This window comes from Haliotis cracherodii, unplaced genomic scaffold, assembly GCF_022045235.1.
Source record: "Haliotis cracherodii isolate W230 unplaced genomic scaffold, xgHalCrac1.p SCAF_22, whole genome shotgun sequence".
Classification (NCBI taxonomy): Eukaryota; Metazoa; Mollusca; class Gastropoda; order Lepetellida; family Haliotidae; genus Haliotis; species Haliotis cracherodii.
The window spans coordinates 9,086,744-9,107,113 of NW_027266278.1; the positions used below are offsets into that span (position 1 = coordinate 9,086,744).

General features: G+C 39.7%; 1 protein-coding gene across 3 annotated transcripts; it reads right to left on the reverse strand.

Moving 5' to 3' along the window:
* Positions 1-491: 491 nt before the first annotated feature.
* On the reverse strand, positions 492-20,357 carry LOC139471134 (type-1 angiotensin II receptor-associated protein-like). Of its 3 annotated transcripts, none has more exons than XM_071253392.1 (8): positions 20,193-20,357; positions 19,902-19,936; positions 14,983-15,097; positions 14,116-14,194; positions 11,314-11,365; positions 9,010-9,134; positions 7,058-7,075; positions 492-2,061 (listed from the first exon to the last, which is right to left on the reverse strand). In XM_071253392.1, exons 1-8 carry the CDS (start codon positions 20,220-20,222, stop codon positions 1,955-1,957), a joined length of 561 nt encoding a protein of 186 aa, XP_071109493.1. In that variant the 5' UTR covers positions 20,223-20,357; the 3' UTR covers positions 492-1,954. The 3 variants fall into 3 exon arrangements, with proteins under 3 accessions (XP_071109493.1, XP_071109492.1, XP_071109494.1); XM_071253391.1 differs by lacking the exon at positions 7,058-7,075 and adding an exon at positions 7,212-7,235; XM_071253393.1 differs by lacking the exon at positions 7,058-7,075.
* Between the last annotated feature and the right edge of the window lie 13 nt (positions 20,358-20,370).

A 20,370-nucleotide genomic window follows, 5' to 3' on the forward strand; every position in this document is an offset into this window, starting at 1 on the left:
TGTTATATTCACCCTTAATTATGGGCAATTAAATTCTGGAAAAATACATCTGTCGTACATAAACATTTCAAGCTGTCAGCATAAACCACAAAATTTATCTTTCAACTCTGTTTTTTTCCCCAAAATAATATTATAATAAGAGCCCCCTATTTCTAATTTTGAGAGCGCCCTGGGAGCTTATTACGTTGAATACGGTACTGATAATGAGCGACTAAAAGAAACTTTGATTCTATCATTTCGTCAAACATGTGTACACTAAACTTGACCAGGAAACAAAAAAGTGTTTAATAAAATTGAAGCCATTACTGCTTATGCACCATCTACATGAACCTGTAAACGCAGAACACATGAAGCAAAACGCAGAACAATTATGTGGTTATATTAATTGTTATATTCTAACTGCAACTTCACACTAGGTGACACAATAATACAGTTTGACAGATGGAATGATGTGGAATATTGCAGTTACCATGGTAACTTCATTGGAATGGTCATCCAAACAATGATTCAAATATATATATATATACGGTATTTATATTTGAAATAAATGACATTTGTATTTATTGCCTAAAAAGATGTTTTCCTGAAACCTGAATTTCCATATCATTCCTACAAATGGTACTGAAAACTAATACCAGTGGTATCAATATTATCTCAACAGCTGTATATTTCAATAGTACCAGTTACATTAAACATGTTCGTTAGTCCCCCAAAATATTTAAAAACGGAAACAGCCCAAAGCTGTTTTATAAGCCTACTGTGGAGTTTCACACATTATGAAATGTAATCCTTTAAACCCTAATCCTGAACAGTTTGTGTGCTAGCTTAAAGGGACAGCACGTTGACAGTTCTGAGTGTTATCAAATCATGCATGAAATAATTTCCGTCACATGCCTCATTCAATTCGGAAACAAAAAACAATAGAGCTCTGCACAGTGTAGCCGACAACGCAAGCACTGCACAAAGTAAACTGGCTTCAGTCTTGTTTTTTATTAGAGGCAAACTGAAGAGAAAGCTCATGTTTTTTTCTTACAGCTGATTTACAAAATACTAATTGCCACCTTGTATAGATTTGAAGTCAGTGTTTATCAAAGCCTCAAACGTATGAAGCCAATCACAAAGTTCCTTGGAGGCTTGCTGAATACATGTCACATTGTCACATCGTCACATTGTCACATCTTACACAGTCCATTCATCTGTTTTCATCCGTTTCATTTTGGATGGGTCTACACGTCTAAATAAACATAAGTCATGAAATGTTTAACTTACATTGAGAAAATATCCTAAAACGTGAAAAACTGTTTTCATTTTAAGTATATATATCTGTCATCATGGTCATTAACGCTAGCGATATACGGACACTTTGATGTGTGAAGTTATATTGTCATGCACCTCGCTGTTGCGGTTATAGTAATATATCTATATTATTATGCAAAACGATAGTTAAAGCACAATATGAAAGGCTTACATTAGGCCTGTCTGTTCTCATTTCAATGCATTTGTTATCAAACAAGAGAAAAGCCTAAAGCCCCGTGCGGTCACTGGAGTGAGTGGGTGAGTGAGTATGGTTTTTAGCAATATTCCAGCAATATCACAGCGGGGGACACCAGAAACGGGCTTCACACATTGTACCCATGTCGGGAATCGAACCCGGGTCTTCAGCGCGACGAGCGAACGCTTGAACCACTAGGCTACCCGACCACCCCTGCGGTCACTGGAACACACATGGAATTAGGCGAGCAGAGCAGAGCAGAGCAGAGCAAAGCAGAGTAAGCTAGGGCGTTATCGTCTATTGAAGTCAAACAAAGCTTCCGAACGGTCGACGTCCTGTCCCTTTAAAACCTCGTACTCAACACAAATCTTGGACAGATACAATTGTTTGATTTAAATACACACAAAAAACACAGCTGTTGTTTTGTCAGTGTCTACCAACTGCATCCTCCTCGGCGATGCTCTACTGCTGCAGCGGTGGTTTGTCCATCGTATCATGGCCAGTGGCTGTTTCCACGTTATTTCGGTACGGTGATGGATGGTCAATATTTTCATAGCCACCAGGGGGAGCTGCAACAGACAAAATTTAAATTTCATTGGAATTAAATTTTCACTTCATTTCATGCAACATGAAATCAAGTTTATAAAATACGCTCCAGAATCCTACATTCCTAGCTTAACATCCGGGGAGCAGATGCTCAAACCAATAGACTACAGAGATGGTACAATAGTCTTTTGTATCTTCTTGGCTTTTAGCAATACAGCAACAAGAGTGAGTGAGTGAGTGAGTGAGTTGAGTTTAACGCCGCTTTGAACAGTATTCCAGTTACATTGCGGCGTGTCAGCTTAATGTGGGAGGAAAGCCCAAAGTGATGCAGGTCTCAGATGTTTACCACTTCGGTGAAACCCATGAGCACGGGTATGGTGCTGACAAACCTAGAACTATAATCGGGGCGAACCGGGATTCGAACCCACAATCATAGGTTTCTTGCGTGACCAAGGGACGCAACTCTGCACAGCGAATCGCGGCGCCTTAGGCGACTGGGCCACCCGTGCCCCCTACAGCAACAAAAAGATACACTTAGAGTGAGTGAGTGAGTTAGGTTTAACACCGCTTTGAGCGGTATTTCAGTTTTCTAGTCATGTCAACTTGATGTGGGAGGGAACCTGAACTGAGGCAGGTTTTAGGTGTGGTGTGAAATCCACATTTCCAATATGGCTGCCCAGTGGCCATGTCTAAACTTGAATCTGCATTCAGTGAGCAGCTTATGGAATCACTGCTGAGGTTTCAAGGAGATGTGACACAGTGAAACAGTTTTAATGTATGTCAAAGCTGATACTTTGGTCAAACCATACATATTTAATGATCGAATAATATTGTATTCCTCAAACCACATACCGTATTCGACGTAATAAGCGGTCTGTTCTAATAAGTGCCAAAAGCCCAAAGACTTTTTTATTCATGTATGATACGCACTCATGTGTTATATTTATCCTTAATGATGAGCAATCAAATTCATCAAATTATCTATCGTTATAATAAGGACAGAATCTTCTTTATTATCCATTCAGGCTTTTAGAATAAACCACAAAATTTACAATCTTTCAACTCTGTTTTTTATCTCACCAAAATTATATTCTAATAAGAGCCCCCTATTTCTAATTATGAGGGTGCCCTGGGCGCTTATTACGTTGACTCGTGGCGTGTCAGCTTAATGTGGGAGGAAAGCCCCAAGTGATGCAGGTCTCAGACGTTTACCACTTCGGTGAAACCCACGAGCACAGGCATGGTGCCGACAAACCAAGAGACATAATCGGGGCGAACGGGGATTTGAACCCAAAATCATAGGTTTCTGGCGTGCCCCATTGATGCAACTCTGCACAGCGAATCATGGCGCCTTAGACATAAAGTACTTGATTTTAAGCAGATAGAATAGAGCCAGGTTGGTTTGTTGGTTTCTTGTTTAACGCCACACTCAGCAATATCCCAGCTATATGACGGCGGTCTGTAAATAATAATCGAGTCTGGACCAGACGATCCAGTGATTGACATTATGAGCATCGATCCACGCAATTGGGATCGATGACATGCATCAAACAAGTCAGCGAGTCTGACCACCCGATCCCATTAGTCGCCTTTTACAACATGCATAGTCGCCTTTTACGGCAAGCATGGGTTGCTGAAGACCTATTCTACAAATAGAGCACGGTAAATTGTGAAGTATTGAACAACAATTACTTCTATTACTTCTATTTGATACTCGTTGGTGATAGTGTTTCTAACCTTCAGAAGAAACTAAGCATCCTTGAGAACTTTTGTAACACTCGGTATATGTCAGTTGATATGTCCAAGACCAAAGTTGTTGTATTTAAAAATGGTGGTGGTTTGTCACGTTTCGAAAAGTGGTTTTACAAAGGGAAAAGGGTTGAAGTTACTTGCGGTTATACTTACTTGGGTTTGTATTTTAATAACAGGCTTAACTGGTCTAAAACTCTTGATAAGATACCCTGCAGGCGAAAAGGGTATGGATAACTATCCTCAGAGGCATACATTCGCTACAACCTTTTTCACCAAATTTCTACTTCCAAATTTTCGATGCGAAGATCATGCCAGTGCTTCTGTATGGTGCCGAGGTCTGGGGGTTTGAAAATGTTGACAAATTGGAAACTGTGCAGTTATATGCTTGTAAACGCTTTTTGGGTTTAAAATTATCCGCATCAAACAACGCTGTATTGGGCGAGTGTGGCAGATACCCTGTTCGTGTATATGCTTTGACCAGATGTCTGAAATATTGGCTGAACATACTAAAGATGCCAGACTTCCGTTTACCAAGAAAGTGCTACAATATGTTGTACCTGTATGATGAACATGGTCGTGTCAATTGGGTAACTGAATTAAGCAATTGTCTTTGTAAACTTGGGTTCGGAGATGTATGGAGGTTCCAAATGTATGGAAACCAAAAGGTGTTTCTCAATATGTTTAAACAACGGTTGAAAGACAATTTTCAGCAGATCTGGCATAGCGAAATTCTTGCAAGTTCAAAAAAGTCATTTTATGCTTGTTGTAAAACTTATGTTAAATGTGAACCTTATCTGTCATTCTTAAATTCGCAAAATATGAGAACAACCCTCACGAGATTCAGACTGAGTTGTCAATTTTGGAAATTGAGAATGGACGTCATTATAAAATCCCAAGAAATTTAAGAAAATGCAAACTTTGTAAATTAGACTATGTTGAAACCGAGTACCACTTCCTGCTTATTTGTCCATCGTATGTCAAGTTACGGCAACTATATCTCAAAGCAAAGTTCTATTGTTATCCTAACATTCATAAATTTAATATGCTTCTGTCATCACCAGATACATATATTATTACAAATCTAGCAAAATATCTATATTATGCAAATGAAGTGAGAAATGCGAAACTGAAAGCTTAAAACCTGTCTGTACTCACCTTGTGTACACAAAGGCCTGTGGCCGTTATGTATTGGAAATAAAATGATTGATTGAACTACAATAAAGGAAAACAAATTTTCTACTCTACAGTGAAACATGTTTGAACTGCAACAACTCCACGCCTGTACAGGTGATGTAGCAATGGATTGACAGTAACAGATGGTGCAAGCATAGCAAAGTCAAGCAGAGGGATAGTGTCAAAAGTCCAAATTGCATTTCTGAACTAATGTTGAAAGAATCTAATCTAAACACCTTTTCATTTTTTAATTAAATAATATCCAAATTAATTTGATAATGTACCGAAAGTAGCCTAGAAACTATCAGAAATATCAGATAAAGTACCAAATTTATCATGTTTAGTAAAAATATGTTTGGAAATGTTTAACATGGCACCGAATTATTTCACTAAAAAAAACACCTCAGTTATTGATTCCCGTACAATGGATAAAATGTAGCATTGACTGCTGTCATGATTCTGTGATGACTGCTCAACTCAAATGATTTTTGAACTAACATGTTAAAGTTTATCTATTGTCAAGTAGTGCAGCCTAAATCAGAGGAAGCACAATAAAAATGAAGTATTGTGTTCCAGTCCCAGACAAAATTTGCAGTAAATTTTACGAAAATTCTGTGGTAATTTATTTTTTTAAATCTGCCGCTTAAAATGCATATCCTGCAGTAAATTCTGCAACAAAAACAACCATTCCCCTGTCAGAAATGAATACAAACATGTAATAAAGTAAATAATGTTACTGATATTATTTATCGTTAGATATAAACATAGATCATGAAGTCATGATACCACAAAAATGCTTAAAACAGAATTATATATTACAAATTTCGTTTAATTGTCGATTCTTATTTTGTATATTTGAATTACATGTTATACAGAAAGTCTTTGAGCATCATTTGAGGGGAAAATTTGATAGAAAAGCTTAAAAATAATGAAAATTAGTGTATTGACTGATAAGAAAAGAAAATTCTGTGATTTTTCTGCAATAAGTTACATTTTCTGCAAATCTTTCCGCGATCACGGAAACGCAGAATTCGCCTGGGACTCTGATTCTGCAGTGTAGCTTTGTTGCAGGACTTTGTAGCCATGAAGAAAAGGTAAATGGCACGGGAATGCTTTAAGCACTAGGCTACCTCATCGCCACTAGCCAGAGAGTTATTCAGGAGATAACCATGCTGTGTTTCTAATGTAGAACTAGATTAACTGTAGATTTAAATTCTTTGATAGGCATTATCCATACATTCTTATCTTTACTATGTAGATTTAACCGTGCTAAATTGAATTTGGAACCAACGCTCAGCGTGAGTTTGCAAATGTTAAACACTGATACTAGCCCTTAAACAAAGTCTGTTGCTGCATATTATGGTATGCAGCTAATTTGTTTTTTACGACTGTAGTTAATCTGTCATCAGATGTTCTTTAACTTCTTTTGCACAGTATATATGAATGTTATGCTCAAACCTTGTTACTTACTCCTAATACTTCACTTGCATATAAAACAGACACTGAAAGTACATAGCACAGCAACCTTGTAAGCGAGAATGAAGTAGGCACAAGGTGGCTTGAGAAGTAGTGTAGGAAAGCTGTTTGACCAGAATGTGAGATGGGATTGCTACATGAAACAGGACTGTAATTGAGATGTGATTGTCTATTCATATTGGATGGTCACATGAGATTCAATTCACAAGATGGGGCTGCCAGGTGATATATGATTAACACAAGATGGGTTGTCATGTGATATATGATTGACACAAGATGGTGTTACCAGGTGATATATGATTGACATACAATGGGTTGTCATGTGATATATGATTGACACAAGATGGGATTGTCATGTGATATATGATTGACACAAGATGGGGTTGTCATGTGATATATGATTAACACAAGATGGTGTTTCCAGGTGATATATGATTGACACAAGATGGGATTGCCAGGTGATATATGATTGACACAAGATGGGGTTGCCATGTGATATATGATTGACACAAGATGGGTTGCCAGGTGATATATGATTGACACAAGATGGGTTGTCATATGATATATGATTGACACAAGATGGGTTGCCAGGTGATATATGATAGACTAAATACATACCAGAAGCCCTTGAACTACCTGTAATTATGACAAGTGATGCATTTTCTTTGTGCAAAAACAAAAAAAGGGTACCAAGCAAATGAAACTTAACAGAAAACAAATGAAAACAAACACTTTATCCCCACATCAATAATCAAGTCTCTGTCATACATACTTGTTCCTCCATCAAGATTGCCAGCTGTGGTATACACAAAAACATCATTTTAAACCACTGTAGGGCAACTCACTTCTGGGGTAAATATCGATTTATAGATATGAATACACAATGCCACATTGTACTTTTTGGGGTTGTGTCAGCTCCGGATTTGAACCCACTCTCTGAGTAAGGCACCTAATCGCCAGCACACAAAGTCAGCGATCTAACCCACACAGCCACCGAGGCTTCCGCAAAATGAAAGTTCGACAACTAGTAGATCACATACTTTGTGTACCCCTCTGACAAGTGTAAATTGGCACGGCTCCCATGGCCGAAAGCTATAAATACACAATGCCATTTAGAGAGTGGTCAAATGTAACAAATGTTATATTTGGTATAACACTTTCTAAGTAAAGTACAAATTCTACTACTTTTTGGGGTTGTGTCCCGTCCAGGATTCGTACCCACACTGCGAGAGTGAGGCACCTAATCGCCAGCACACAAAGTCAGCAATCTAACCCACTCAGCCACCGAGGCTTCCGCAAAATGAAAGTTTGACAACTGGTGGTCTAGATCACATAGTTTGTGCACCCCTCTGATAAGCATAAATTGGCACGGTTGCCATGGTTCACCATGAGTTCGAATACAGGATGGGACCCAACCAGAACTACATCTAGAATTTGTAATTTACAAAGAAAGTGTTATCCCAAATATAACATTTGTTAAATTTGACAGTTATTGATAGCTTCTTGGTTTTGTTTGGTTTGTTGTTTAACGTCGCACTCAGCAATATTCCAGCTATATGACGGCAGTCTGTAAATAATCGAGTATGGACCAGACAATCCAGTGATTGACATCATGAGCATCGATCCACGCAATTGGGATACAATGACATGCTTCAACCAAGTCAGCGAGCCTGACCACCCGATCCCATTAGTCGCCCATTAGTCGCCTCTTACGACAAGCATAGTCACCTTTTACAGCAAGAATGGGTTGCTGAAGATCTATTCTACCCCTGATCTTCACGGATCTAGTGATAGCTTGTTGCATAGATATGATAGAGGCAATGTATTAATCTAAACACAAGGATTTTACTACAGCATCCAAACCTAATCTGAAAAAGAACAACACACTATGGATCACTGTCCCCTACTAATCTTATTCCTAGTTTCCTGACAACAGGATAAAATATAGGTGAAATTGCTGGACATTAAATTACACTTTCAGTGACATATTTTTCAGTGAAATTGGTTGATTAATTGATTGTTGTTTAACGCCACACTCAGCAATATTCCAGCTGTATGATGGCAGTCTGTAAATAAATGAGTCTGGACCAGACAATCCAGTGATTGACATCATGAGCATCAGTCTACATAATTGGGATTCAACGTCATGCATCAACCAAGTCAGCAAGCCTGACCACCAGATCCCGTTAGTTGCCTCTTACAGGGACTTATCCAAACCACATGAATACATGATCCGAGGTTGACATTCAGACCTATTTCTGCTAAAAATACCAAAATGGAAATTAAAAACATCTACTGGGGGTAATTCACGTAAATATAGCTAGAACTAGTGTCATGGCTCGTCAAGGGGACTGATATTCAGAACAAAAAGAGAGGAGCAGGCTTGTTCCCATAAATATACTGAAAGCAATGTCAAAATGCAATTTTATCTTTCCAAAGTTGCCTGCCAAATGCACTTAGTTTGGAATCCTAGGTAAATCCCTGAAAGATCCTTCAACTTTTATGCTGAATTTCAAACTCTGGTTACTAGGGATACACCTGCAAAAATATAAGAATACTGTTGGACTTACCAAATCCTGGGAAATTGCTGACTCCTGGAATGGTGAACTCGGAGTACTCTCCGCTCCGTGATCGGAGAATCCGGAAGAGAAGAAATCCTGTGACTGGTTTTATTAACAAGTCAACAATGGCCATGCTTGCAGAGGGTTAAGGAGGAAGTGTGAGTGTGTTTATAGCCATCCGGCAACATTCCAATTTCCAGATACATTAAATAATTGAGTCGGACCCAGACAACCTACTGATTGTCTAATCCCCACAGGCAGACAAGTATGGGATGCTGGGGACCTATTCTGCCCTGGAATCCCCACAGGGAGACAAGCATGGGTTGCTGGGGACCTATTCTGCCCTAGAATCCCCACAGGGAGACAAGTATGGGATGCTGGGGACCTACTCTAACGTAGAATGCCCACAGGGGAGGCAAGTATGGGTTGCTGGGGACCTATTCTTACCTAGAATCCCCACAGGGGAGACAAGCATAGGTTGCTGGGGACCTATTCTAACCTAGAATGCCCACAGGGGAGGCAAGTATGGGTTGCTGGGGACCAATTCTAACCTAGAATGTCCACAGGGAGACAAGCATAGGTTGCTGGGGACCAATTCTAACCTGGAATGTCCACAGGGAGACAAGCATAGGTTGCTGGGGACCTATTCTAACCTAGAATGCCCACAGGGGAGGCAAGCATAGGTTGCTGGGGACCAATTCTAACCTGGAATCCCCACAGGGAGACAAGTATGGGATGCTGGGGACCTACTCTAACGTAGAATGCCCACAGGGAGACAAGCATGGGATGCTGGGGACCTATTCTTACCTAGAATCCCCACAGGGGAGGCAAGTATGGGTTGCTGGGGACCTATTCTTACCTAGAATCCCCACAGGGAGACAAGCATGGGATGCTGGGGACCTATTCTTACCTAGAATCCCCACAGGGAGACAAGCATGGGATGCTGGGGACCTATTCTTACCTAGAATCCCCACAGGGGAGGCAAGTATGGGTTGCTGGGGACCTATTCTTACCTAGAATCCCCACAGGGAGACAAGCATGGGATGCTGGGGACCTATTCTTACCTAGAATCCCCACAGGGAGACAAGTATGGGATGCTGGGGACCTACTCTAACGTAGAATCCCCACAGGGAGACAAGCATGGGTTGCTGGGGACCAATTATAACCTAGAATGTCCACAGGGAGACAAGCATAGGTTGCTGGGGACCTATTCTTACCTAGAATCCCCACAGGGGAGGCAAGTATGGGTTGCTGGGGACCAATTCTAACCTAGAATGTCCACAGGGAGACAAGCATAGGTTGCTGGGGACCTATTCTAACCTGGAATCCCCACAGGGAGACAAGTATGGGATGCTGGGGACCTACTCTAACGTAGAATGCCCACAGGGAGACAAGTATGGGATGCTGGGGACCTATTCTTACCTAGAATCCCCACAGGGGAGGCAAGTATGGGTTGCTGGGGACCAATTCTAACCTAGAATGTCCACAGGGAGACAAGCATAGGTTGCTGGGGACCTATTCTAACCTGGAATCCCCACAGGGAGACAAGTATGGGATGCTGGGGACCTACTCTAACGTAGAATGCCCACAGGGAGACAAGTATGGGATGCTGGGGACCTACTCTAATGTAGAATGCCCACAGGGAGACAAGAATTGGATGCTGGGGACCTACTCTAACGTAGAATCCCCACAGGCAGACAAGCACGGGATGCTGGGGACTATTCTGCCCTAGAATGCCCACAGGGGAGGCAAGCATAGGTTGCTGGGGACCTATTCTGCCCTAGAACCCCCACAGGGGGAACAAGTATAGGTTGCTGGGGACCTATTCTAACCCAGAACCCCCACAGGGGAGACAAGTATGGGTTGCTGGGGACCTATTCTAACCCAGAATGCCCACAGGGAGACAAGCATAGGTTGCTGGGGACCTATTCTAACCCAGAATGCCCAAAGGGAGACAAGCATAGGTTGTTGGGGACCTATTCTAACCCAGAATGCCCACAGGGATACAAGCATAGGTTGCTGGGGACCTATTCTAACCCGGAATCCCCACGGATAGACAAGCATAGGTTGCTGGGGACCTATTCTAATGGGGAATCCCCACATAATGGAATGTAGCACTAGCCGGCAAACCCAGACCAGTTTAGGTAATGTTAAATGTATCCTAAGGCCTTATAAAATTACAAACATTTGGGGGGGCTATTCCATCTCAGGACACACTGAAGGTGTATGCTACACAAGCCATGTCAGTGAGTTTTCTGTGATCGGCCTGGGTAAATCCTGCACACCCTGAGAACCTATCCAAGCAAAGGATACCCCAAACTGAATCTGTACTCGTCGATGGTGCCCTGATTACGAGTGGCACGTGCTGTGGAAGGAAACAGACAGGGCAGTATTATCTCTCTGGCCATACTCCATTGTAACTCCGGAGAACCGGGTTCGATTTCCGACATGGGTACAATGTGTGAAGCCCATTTCTGGTGTCCCCCGCCGTGATATTGCTGGAATATTGCTAAAAGCGGCATAAAACCATACTCAGTCCATCAGTCCATTGTAACTCAACACAGTCACCCAGCTGCGATAAAATAAAAATGTATTTACCAAAATATTTGATCAGAAACAGGGTCATAAATGTGAGTGTGTGGGTTTGTTGTTTAACACCACACTCTGCAATATTCCAGCAAGGTGATGGACATTCAAAACTATCGATATTCCTAACTGAAATCGAAACTATTGATCGGAAACTGATTTAACAATCGATTTATTGACTTTAAGTGCTTACCAATAGCAATATATCGATATTTCGATTTATCATAACATCCCTACCCCCTAATGGCCTAGACTAGTGAGTGAGTTTGGATTAACACAATTTTGAACAGTATTTCAGTTATATCAGTGGTCTCTAAATAATCGAGTCTGGACCAGACAATACAGTTATTGATATCATGGACACCGATCCACGCAATTGGGGTGCGATGACATGCATCAACCAGGTCAGTGAGCCTGACCACCCGATCCCGTTAGTCGCCGCTAATGACAAGCAAGGCCATGAGTGTGTTGGTTTACTGCCCCTTCTAACACGGTGTCATATGATGTTATATCACGGCTTGTCGGCTTAATGTGGGAGGGAACCCAAAATGGAGGCCGGGTTTTACGTGACGCACAAATGTAAGTCAAGGTAAAACTCTGTGGAGACCAGTGTCCGAGATAACTACCTGCCCGCGACTGGTACATTTTCTGTCGGGCTGCATGAAATTTTCCACTACGAGTTAATTTTAAGCCAACTTATGTATTCAGCTCTATTATAACTCCTGGTAGACTCTCAAGTAATTGTTAGCATTATTTCAACTGAATCTTATTTTGCGTGAATTTTCAATATCTCTGATGTCTGAATGCAGGCAGATAACATTGAGTGAGTGAGTGAGTTTGGGCTTCACACATTGTACCCATGTCGGGAATCGAACCCGGGACTTCGGCGTGACGAGCGAACGCTTTAACCACGACACAAAGGTGACATCGGCCCCATATGCATGTACAGAGCATTTGAGTGAGTGAGTATGGTTTTACGTCGCTTTTAGCAATATTCCAGCAATATCACGGCAGGGGACACAGAAATGGGCTTCACACCTTGTACCCATGTGGGAATCGAAGCTGGGTCTTCAGCGTGACGAGCGAACACTCTAACCACAAGGCTACCCGACCGCCCACGATAACTTTGAAGATGGGCAGGCAACATTAACGGGTCACCTGCCCGACTGTCTTGTTGGGTTTTACAGATATTGAGACACATCGTACATTTGAGTGAGTGAGTGAGTTGGGTTTAACGCCGCTTTTTTAACAGTATTCCAGTTATATCGCGGCGTGTCAGCTTAATGTGGGAGGAAAGCCCGAAGCCATGCAGGTCTCAGACGTTTACCACTTCGGTGAAACCCACAGGCACGGGTATGGTGCTGACAAACCTAGATCTATAATCGAACCCACAATCATAGGTTTCTGGCATGCCCAAGGGACGCAACTCTGCACAGCGAATCACGGCGCCTTAAACGACTGGGCCACCCGTGCCCCCTGTACATTTGAGACATGTTGTACAACCAGCATTGATTTGGTGCTGCCACACCATAGATCTTTGTCAGGGCAAATCTTGGACTATAGGGATGTCATGATACAATTATCTCCTGATGTGATACACAATATGATACACTCGAAATACTTAATTCACCACAATTTTGAGTGAATTTTAATATTTCATTGTCTTTTCCTGGTTGACATTTTAATTCCTCTTCCTTGTACATGATAGTTGATTGGATAGCATAAAATTATTGGCCAATGAAATTGCATGTAACAAGTGTGTTGCAACTCGCTTAACCAGACTGAAATGTGGCTGCATATCGAATATGGATAAAATTTGTCCGAAATGATTGCTAATCGTTTCAAGTAAGAGACGTTGCCCAACAAAATGAGCTACAATACCCATGTATGTAATTGTATTTAACATTCTATGTGTGAAATTATGCAGGATTGAAACATCAATCAATACAGGTAAGTGTTTATCGCATATCATACCACCGGAGAATATTATTAATAATATGCATTGATGAAAAGTGACATCCCTTTTGGATGATGAAATAAAACAAATCAAAAAGAGGATTTGGAAAAACAAATTATTATTTTGTTGCGCCCTTATATTTGTAGAACATGGCAAATACGATAAAAACAAGAGTTTGCCACTAACGTGGCTATATCCCCTCGCCCCTGTCGCAGAATTTTTGACATAATTGAATCTAAACAAACCCTTACCTTTTTTAACCGAGGTGGAACTTGTCATGGAAATTGTAAAAAAAAGATGAGTTTGGAACCTAAGTCCATCTTGTTGCCATGGAAACGTAAAATATAAAAATTTCTAAAATTTCTCAGTAGCAAAAGGCACCAGTTCAGCATGTACCTGACAGACATGCAAAGTTTCATGAAAAAATATTGAACGGTTTCTGAGATATGCTCCAGAAACGAAACGTGACAGATGGAGCCCGATTTTATATCCCCCACCAACATGGCCAGCTTCGTTGGGCTGGGGATAAAAATATATAAAAATCACCATGACACAACTGCTGAAGTACTTACATAAATCGTATCCCCTGGGTGCATATATCCCCAGCAGTACTATATCTTGTACAACGCTGATGGCGTGCATGATGAGGTACTGGTGGAGAAAGAAAGGTTTTCCGTAAACATCAGATGATTATTACTTGTACATGTTGTAGAGAGACGAATCTGTGTCGAAATTAAAAATTACCAATGTTTGGGTTGTTTTTTTGTTTTTTTTGTTTAATGTCGCACTCAGCAATAATCAAGCTATATGACGGCGGTCTGTAAATAATCGAGTCCGGACCAGAAAATCAAGTGATTGACATCATGAGCATCGATCATGCAATTGGGATATGATGACATGCATCAACCAAGTCAGCGAGCCTGACCACCCGATCCCGTTAGTCGCCTCTTACGACAAGCATCTTCGCCTTTCACGGCAAGCATGGGTTGCTGAAGATCTCAGATCATTTGGGTCATTTCCTCAATGAGATGTTGGGACGTACAAAGGCTGCTGTCAGCACTGACATTCAAATACTCTCTGCATTAAATCAGGAATATTTCACAAAAATTTAACACGCAAATGCATTTCATTAATGCTTCTTAATCTGCATCAACAACATAATTCAAATTCTATCAGCAACAACAACAAAAATTCTCATTCTACTTTTACAAATTAATTTATTTTGTTGATTTATATATTTTTCATGGTTATGAAAGAGAGAAACATTAATCAAATCTTTGAAAGGCATTTAGAAGTGATACACAAAGGAAGAGAACTTATGGATGTCAACTTCTTTATTATGAGGAGAATAAATTTTTGGAGTATATGCTTACTCCTTTCCACAGTCTGAAGCATCAGTACCGAGTGTGGCGTTAAACATGTTATACAACAAACTTTACCATCATGACTGGTTCCGGAGATTCAGGGTTGACAATGGCCCAGAAACCAAAGGCTAGGACAAATGCATTGAGGTAGAGGTAAGCGGCAGGCATCAGCGCTCCAGACATTGACCCCCTGAACACAGAAAACATACATGTTATAATGATAATAATAATTGGTTTGTAAAGCGCCTAATATCCATCGACAGTTGCTCACTGGCGCTGTGACAAAGTTAAAATGTAATGTCTATGTACATATGCCAACAATCAGGAGATCTATTTAAAAGCTGAAGTGAAGAAGTGGGTTTTGAGGAGAGACTTAAATGTTTCCTTAGAAGTAGAGTTTCTCAGATTCAAAGGCAAAGAGTTCCATAACTGTGGACTGTAAAAGGAGAAGGCACGGTCAGACATAGCAGAAGTAGACAGAGGCTGATACAGTAGAGTTCCACCTGAGGATCGCAGAGCACGCTCTGGAGATCTTTGAGATAGTCTGGATACTAGTAGTCGCTATTGTTGACGCAGTCGTGAGTGATGATACTGTACTACGAAAGGAGACAGGACTGATGTGATTGGATCTTGGAACTTTAGAGATGCATCTAGCTGCAGAGTTCTGAATGCGTTGTAGCTTTGATATGGCTTTCATGGGAAGATTAGCATACAATGCATTGCAGTAATCCAGTTTGGAGGTCACAGGACATTGCATCAACAATTTAACTGTTGGAGTATCAAGAAGATGGCGGACTTTACTGGTGTTATAGATGCTATGGTAGCATGCTCTGCTGGTTAGTGAAATATGAGTGTCCATGGCCATTGTTGAATCAAAGGTGATTCCCAGATTACGGGCACTGGCAGTTGGGTACACAGTGGTATCACCAATATGAAGATATACAGAGTTAGGGTGAAGCTTTCTGAATTGCTGTCCTCAACCAAGGATTAAAAACTCTGTCTTCTCTTCATTGAGTGAAGAGGGTCAGCTGACCACACTAGTAGGGCCTCCGTTTTTTTTATCTTTCGATTCATGGGCCTTCCATTCCTACTAAAAAGCAGCCAGTCCAAGAAATAAATTAAACATTTTTTTATCATATCTCCTGCTATAAAATGTTGTGTATATATATTCCTTGTCTACACAACTGACAGTGTTTCAAGAAGCCAGCTGCAGTTTTAACGCCACAGAAAGACTTTCAAATAAATAAATAAATAAATAAATAAATAAATAAATAAATAAATAAATAAATAAATAAATAAATAAATAAATAAATAAATAAATAAATAAATAAATAAATAAATGATTGACATAGCTATTTATTTTTATTTCGACCGACCTTGTGTGGAAAAGCTGATATAAATCTGTGAAACATAAAATAAAATGAATGTGGCCTAAGGTGATTTTTGTATACAGTCTACCAGTAGTGTAACGATACAGCAATACAGTATTGTATTGCGATACGAGGCTCACAAGGCATAACATTGATTTTCATACGATTCAAGTCATATTGTTGTAAAAACATGATAATAATAGAAACTGTTCAACATGTTTAAGAACCAACTTACACAGATTCTGTAGTATTTCAAGGTTGGCACTAAATAGCATAACATTCACAGTGCCCTCTAGCCTATATGTTTCTGTCCTACAATATCCCATCTTCACTCTCTGACATTTTCAACCGCTGAATTAGCCAAAATGCACTGCTATGTAAAAACAAAGCTCAGATTTGGAATCATTGAGGTCCAAAACCTATTAAAAGAGCCTTCATTCATGATTATATGACTTTTGGTGATAAAATTAGGACAAAATCAAACAGAGACTGGCGGCCATCTTGGAATTTGCCATAACTATTGATTTTGAAAGAAACTATTGCGATAACTATTGATATTGCAAGCAACTATTGCGATAAATATCGATAGTTTTCAGTGTATCATTTAAGATGGATTTTAGAGTTGAATAAAACCTTGGAACTGGGGTTTCCTTTGAATGTAACAAACCATAACAACAAATAAAAAGTAAAGTTTGAGATATGACTGATTTGTTTCTTCCTTACCCTAATAACGTAAGAAAAAGAAACTTCCACATTACCATGTGTCAATTACTACCACTCATGATCAAAAGAAAAACAAATTTGAACAGCTTTACATGTATTTTATTGAAACTGAAAAACTGTGGTAAATAACAATCGAAACTATCGACATTCCTAACTGGAATCGATACTATTGATCGGAAACTGATTTAACAATCGATGTATTGACTTTAAGTGCTTACCAATAGCAATATATCGATATTTCGATTATCATAACACCCCTACCCCCTAATGGCCTAGACTAGTGAGTGAGTTTGGATTAACACAATTTTGAACAGTATTTCAGTTATATCAGTGGTCTCTAAATAATTGATTCTGGACCAGACAACCCAGTGATTGACATCATGAGCATCGATCCATGCAATTGGGATATGATGACATGTATCCACCAAGTCAGCAAGCCGGACCACCCAATCCCATTAGTCGCTTCTCACAACAAGCATAGTCGCCTTTGACGGCAAATTCGGCAATCATGGGTTGCTGAAGACCTATTCTACCCTGGGTCTTCACAGGTCTATATCATACTATTTCAGTTATAACATATCATTTTTAGCATGTTTTGCATAAAAGCCAAAGTGCTTAGTTTGACATCACTGCATTGAATGAAATGTTAAAATTCAATGTCAAACTACCTCTGAATTAGGGAAACTAAGAACTTAAATTCCCTACATTTAATAAAAATCTGTCCCAATCTTACAATTTTCCATCCATTGAAATTTATTGGGGAGTTTATTATAGCCCGATATCACTTTTTGATGTTTGGTTTCTTCTTTTTGTTAAAGCGTGGGTAAACAAGTACCTAATATATTCATGATAAAATAAACTATTCATGATCACTACAAAAATATAATATGAAAATATCCTGAAGGATAAATCATTTATTTCCTGTTACAGTGCAACACATGATACGTTATTGTGGTTATATTGCATGTTTAGCAGGTTGTTTCCTTATATAGATTATTTACCGTTGATCTCTATCCATGAAACTGATAATGTCCAAAAGTGTCAATGTCTTATGACACAGTGAATGCTGTGCTATACAAATGCATATATTATTATTGTTATTAATATTATTATTATTATCATCATTATTATTGTCGATAAATGTAATAATTAAATAATAATCTTCAGAACAACACTTTTTTTCACTGAATGATGATTTGAAACTGGATGTATAATAACTGCAATGTGTTGTACTGAGTTATTTTTATCCAGTAACCATGGTAACACATGGTCACGTCGAAGGGTCATAAGGGTCTGATGACGTATTTGCCATCCTCGATTATCAAGTGTTTTGAATCTCAATTCTATTATAATACATATCCTTGACCATGGCTCTGTTTTGAGTCCAGATCAAATGACATGATGCCACAAATGCTGGCCCAAGCACGATCCACTGTCCTTTCACAGTTGAAACAATCGGACGAGGACATAATTTGGAATGTAGATACCGAGATCGATATAGGGGCTCCCAAAAACAGGAAGGGTGAATTGGAAGCCACTCCCCATTGTAGACACAATTCAAGGTGAATTTGTTGGCAAACCCGGAATGAATTCGTAGACACTTTTTTTATTTTGGAAATGAAAGATGATAATTACTAATGATTCCTATCTAAGTCTTTCATGTACCTCGACAACAGTAGTATGGACATGAGGTTCATTCCGTAAGTTGTGGGTGGAGTGGATTACTGTGTTATTCTTATCTTGTTTTGATAGGATTTGCAGGAGTCTTTGTGACTAATACTATAAATAAATCATCAGGTAAGTGTATCCAATTGAGGACAAATGGTGAGTGGGGTGGATTACTGTATTGTTATTTTGTTTTCAGATAACTAGCAGGGAATAAGAGATTCAAGGACGATTCAAGATTAAAGTTGAAAAGGACATTAATTAGAACTTCCATATCTATCTCTAACAAAGATGACTGGCAGAACTAGCACATCATATCACCATAGGTCATCTTGCATCAAGTATTTTTCTTAATTTAAAATTTAAGATTTGAAATATATTTGCTGCGTAATATCAATATTTATATGTAATCAGTAATAAATCATCATTCAGTTCTATTTCTCTACTGTATCTGTTTCGTCTACAAGTTCATTATGAATTTTCTCTACAAGATGGGAGTGTCTACGAATTCTCCATGGCTATGAATTGGTTTGGTTACAAATTCACCTACAGCCCTGTAGGACCCCCACTCTTTTAAGTTTAGGTAAAATCATGTTCTGTCCCAACTAAGTGATAAGAGAGATGGGGATGGCGACATCACTTCAGAAATGAAACTATGGCAGTGAATGAATCTAGGCACAGGACCATGTAACTAACTAATAATAACAACAAAAAACTCTCAGAAGAGGCCATTTTGCGATTATAGTTTTATTGCTTTTATTATTAGTGAGTGAGTGAGTTGGGTTTAACGCCGCTTTTAACATTATTCCAGTTATATCACGGCGTGTCAGCTTAATGTGGGAGGAAAGCCCGAAGTGATGCAGGTCTCAGACGTTTACCACTTCGGTGAAACCCACGAGCACGGGTATGGTGCTGACAAACCTAGAAACATAATTGGGGCGAACCGGGATTCGAACCCACTATCATAGGTTTCTGGCGTGCCCAAGGGACGCAACTCTGCACAGTATTATTATTAGTAACATGGTCCTGTGATCCTCGTCATAAGAGAATAGAGATACACTGAATAATTGATGATGCAGGTTTGGAAGCGACTCTATCATTTTGTCAAGGTAAGACATGTATAGGTCAATACCAAACGGCCGGTCAGATACGTGATGTGGGATTCATGCAAGCAATGAGATTGTTATTGCCTGCAGTGGACAGACAACTGCACTGGTCTACGGTATTATTACTTACCAAAATGTCAGCACAAAATGGGCGACAAATATAATCTGAAATGGGGAAGAAAATTACATGAGAATTTCGCAATTTACAGATTCAATGACAAAGCATACTTCATTAACATATTTTACAAGACAGCTGTTTTGCGTGGGATCATTGTATACTTTACAAAATTATTGTTACGATGCACTCTATCGGAGCACAACAACAAAATTATTGTTGTAATATCAGTATATGAAATGACGGAATGACCGAGCACAAGATAGATAATCTTATCGATCACCGAGGAAGCAAACATCCACGCACCTTTAACGTTGTTTGTGGGGCGTTATTCATGGTTAATCCGTTTGCAAGCTTATTGGAAAGGTGCACGATGCGTGGAGATGTTGTTCGCTAAAGTAGACCAGATAACGCTTGTTGATAAGGTTTGTTTTCTGGATCACCGTCACGAGTACCAGTCTCGTGTCTAAAGACAACAAAGGTG

Excerpts from the sequence above, each read along its gene's own strand:
- LOC139471134 (XM_071253391.1), bottom strand. The coding sequence starts at position 20,222 with ATGAATAACGCCCCACAAACAACGTTAAAG. Across the intron at positions 15,098-19,901 it reads CATTTTGTGCTGACATTTTG|GGGGTCAATGTCTGGAGCGC; the intron begins GTAAGTAATAAT and ends TTCTGTGTTCAG. Across the intron at positions 2,062-7,211 it reads CAATCTTGATGGAGGAACAA|CTCCCCCTGGTGGCTATGAA; the intron begins GTATGTATGACA and ends TGTCTGTTGCAG.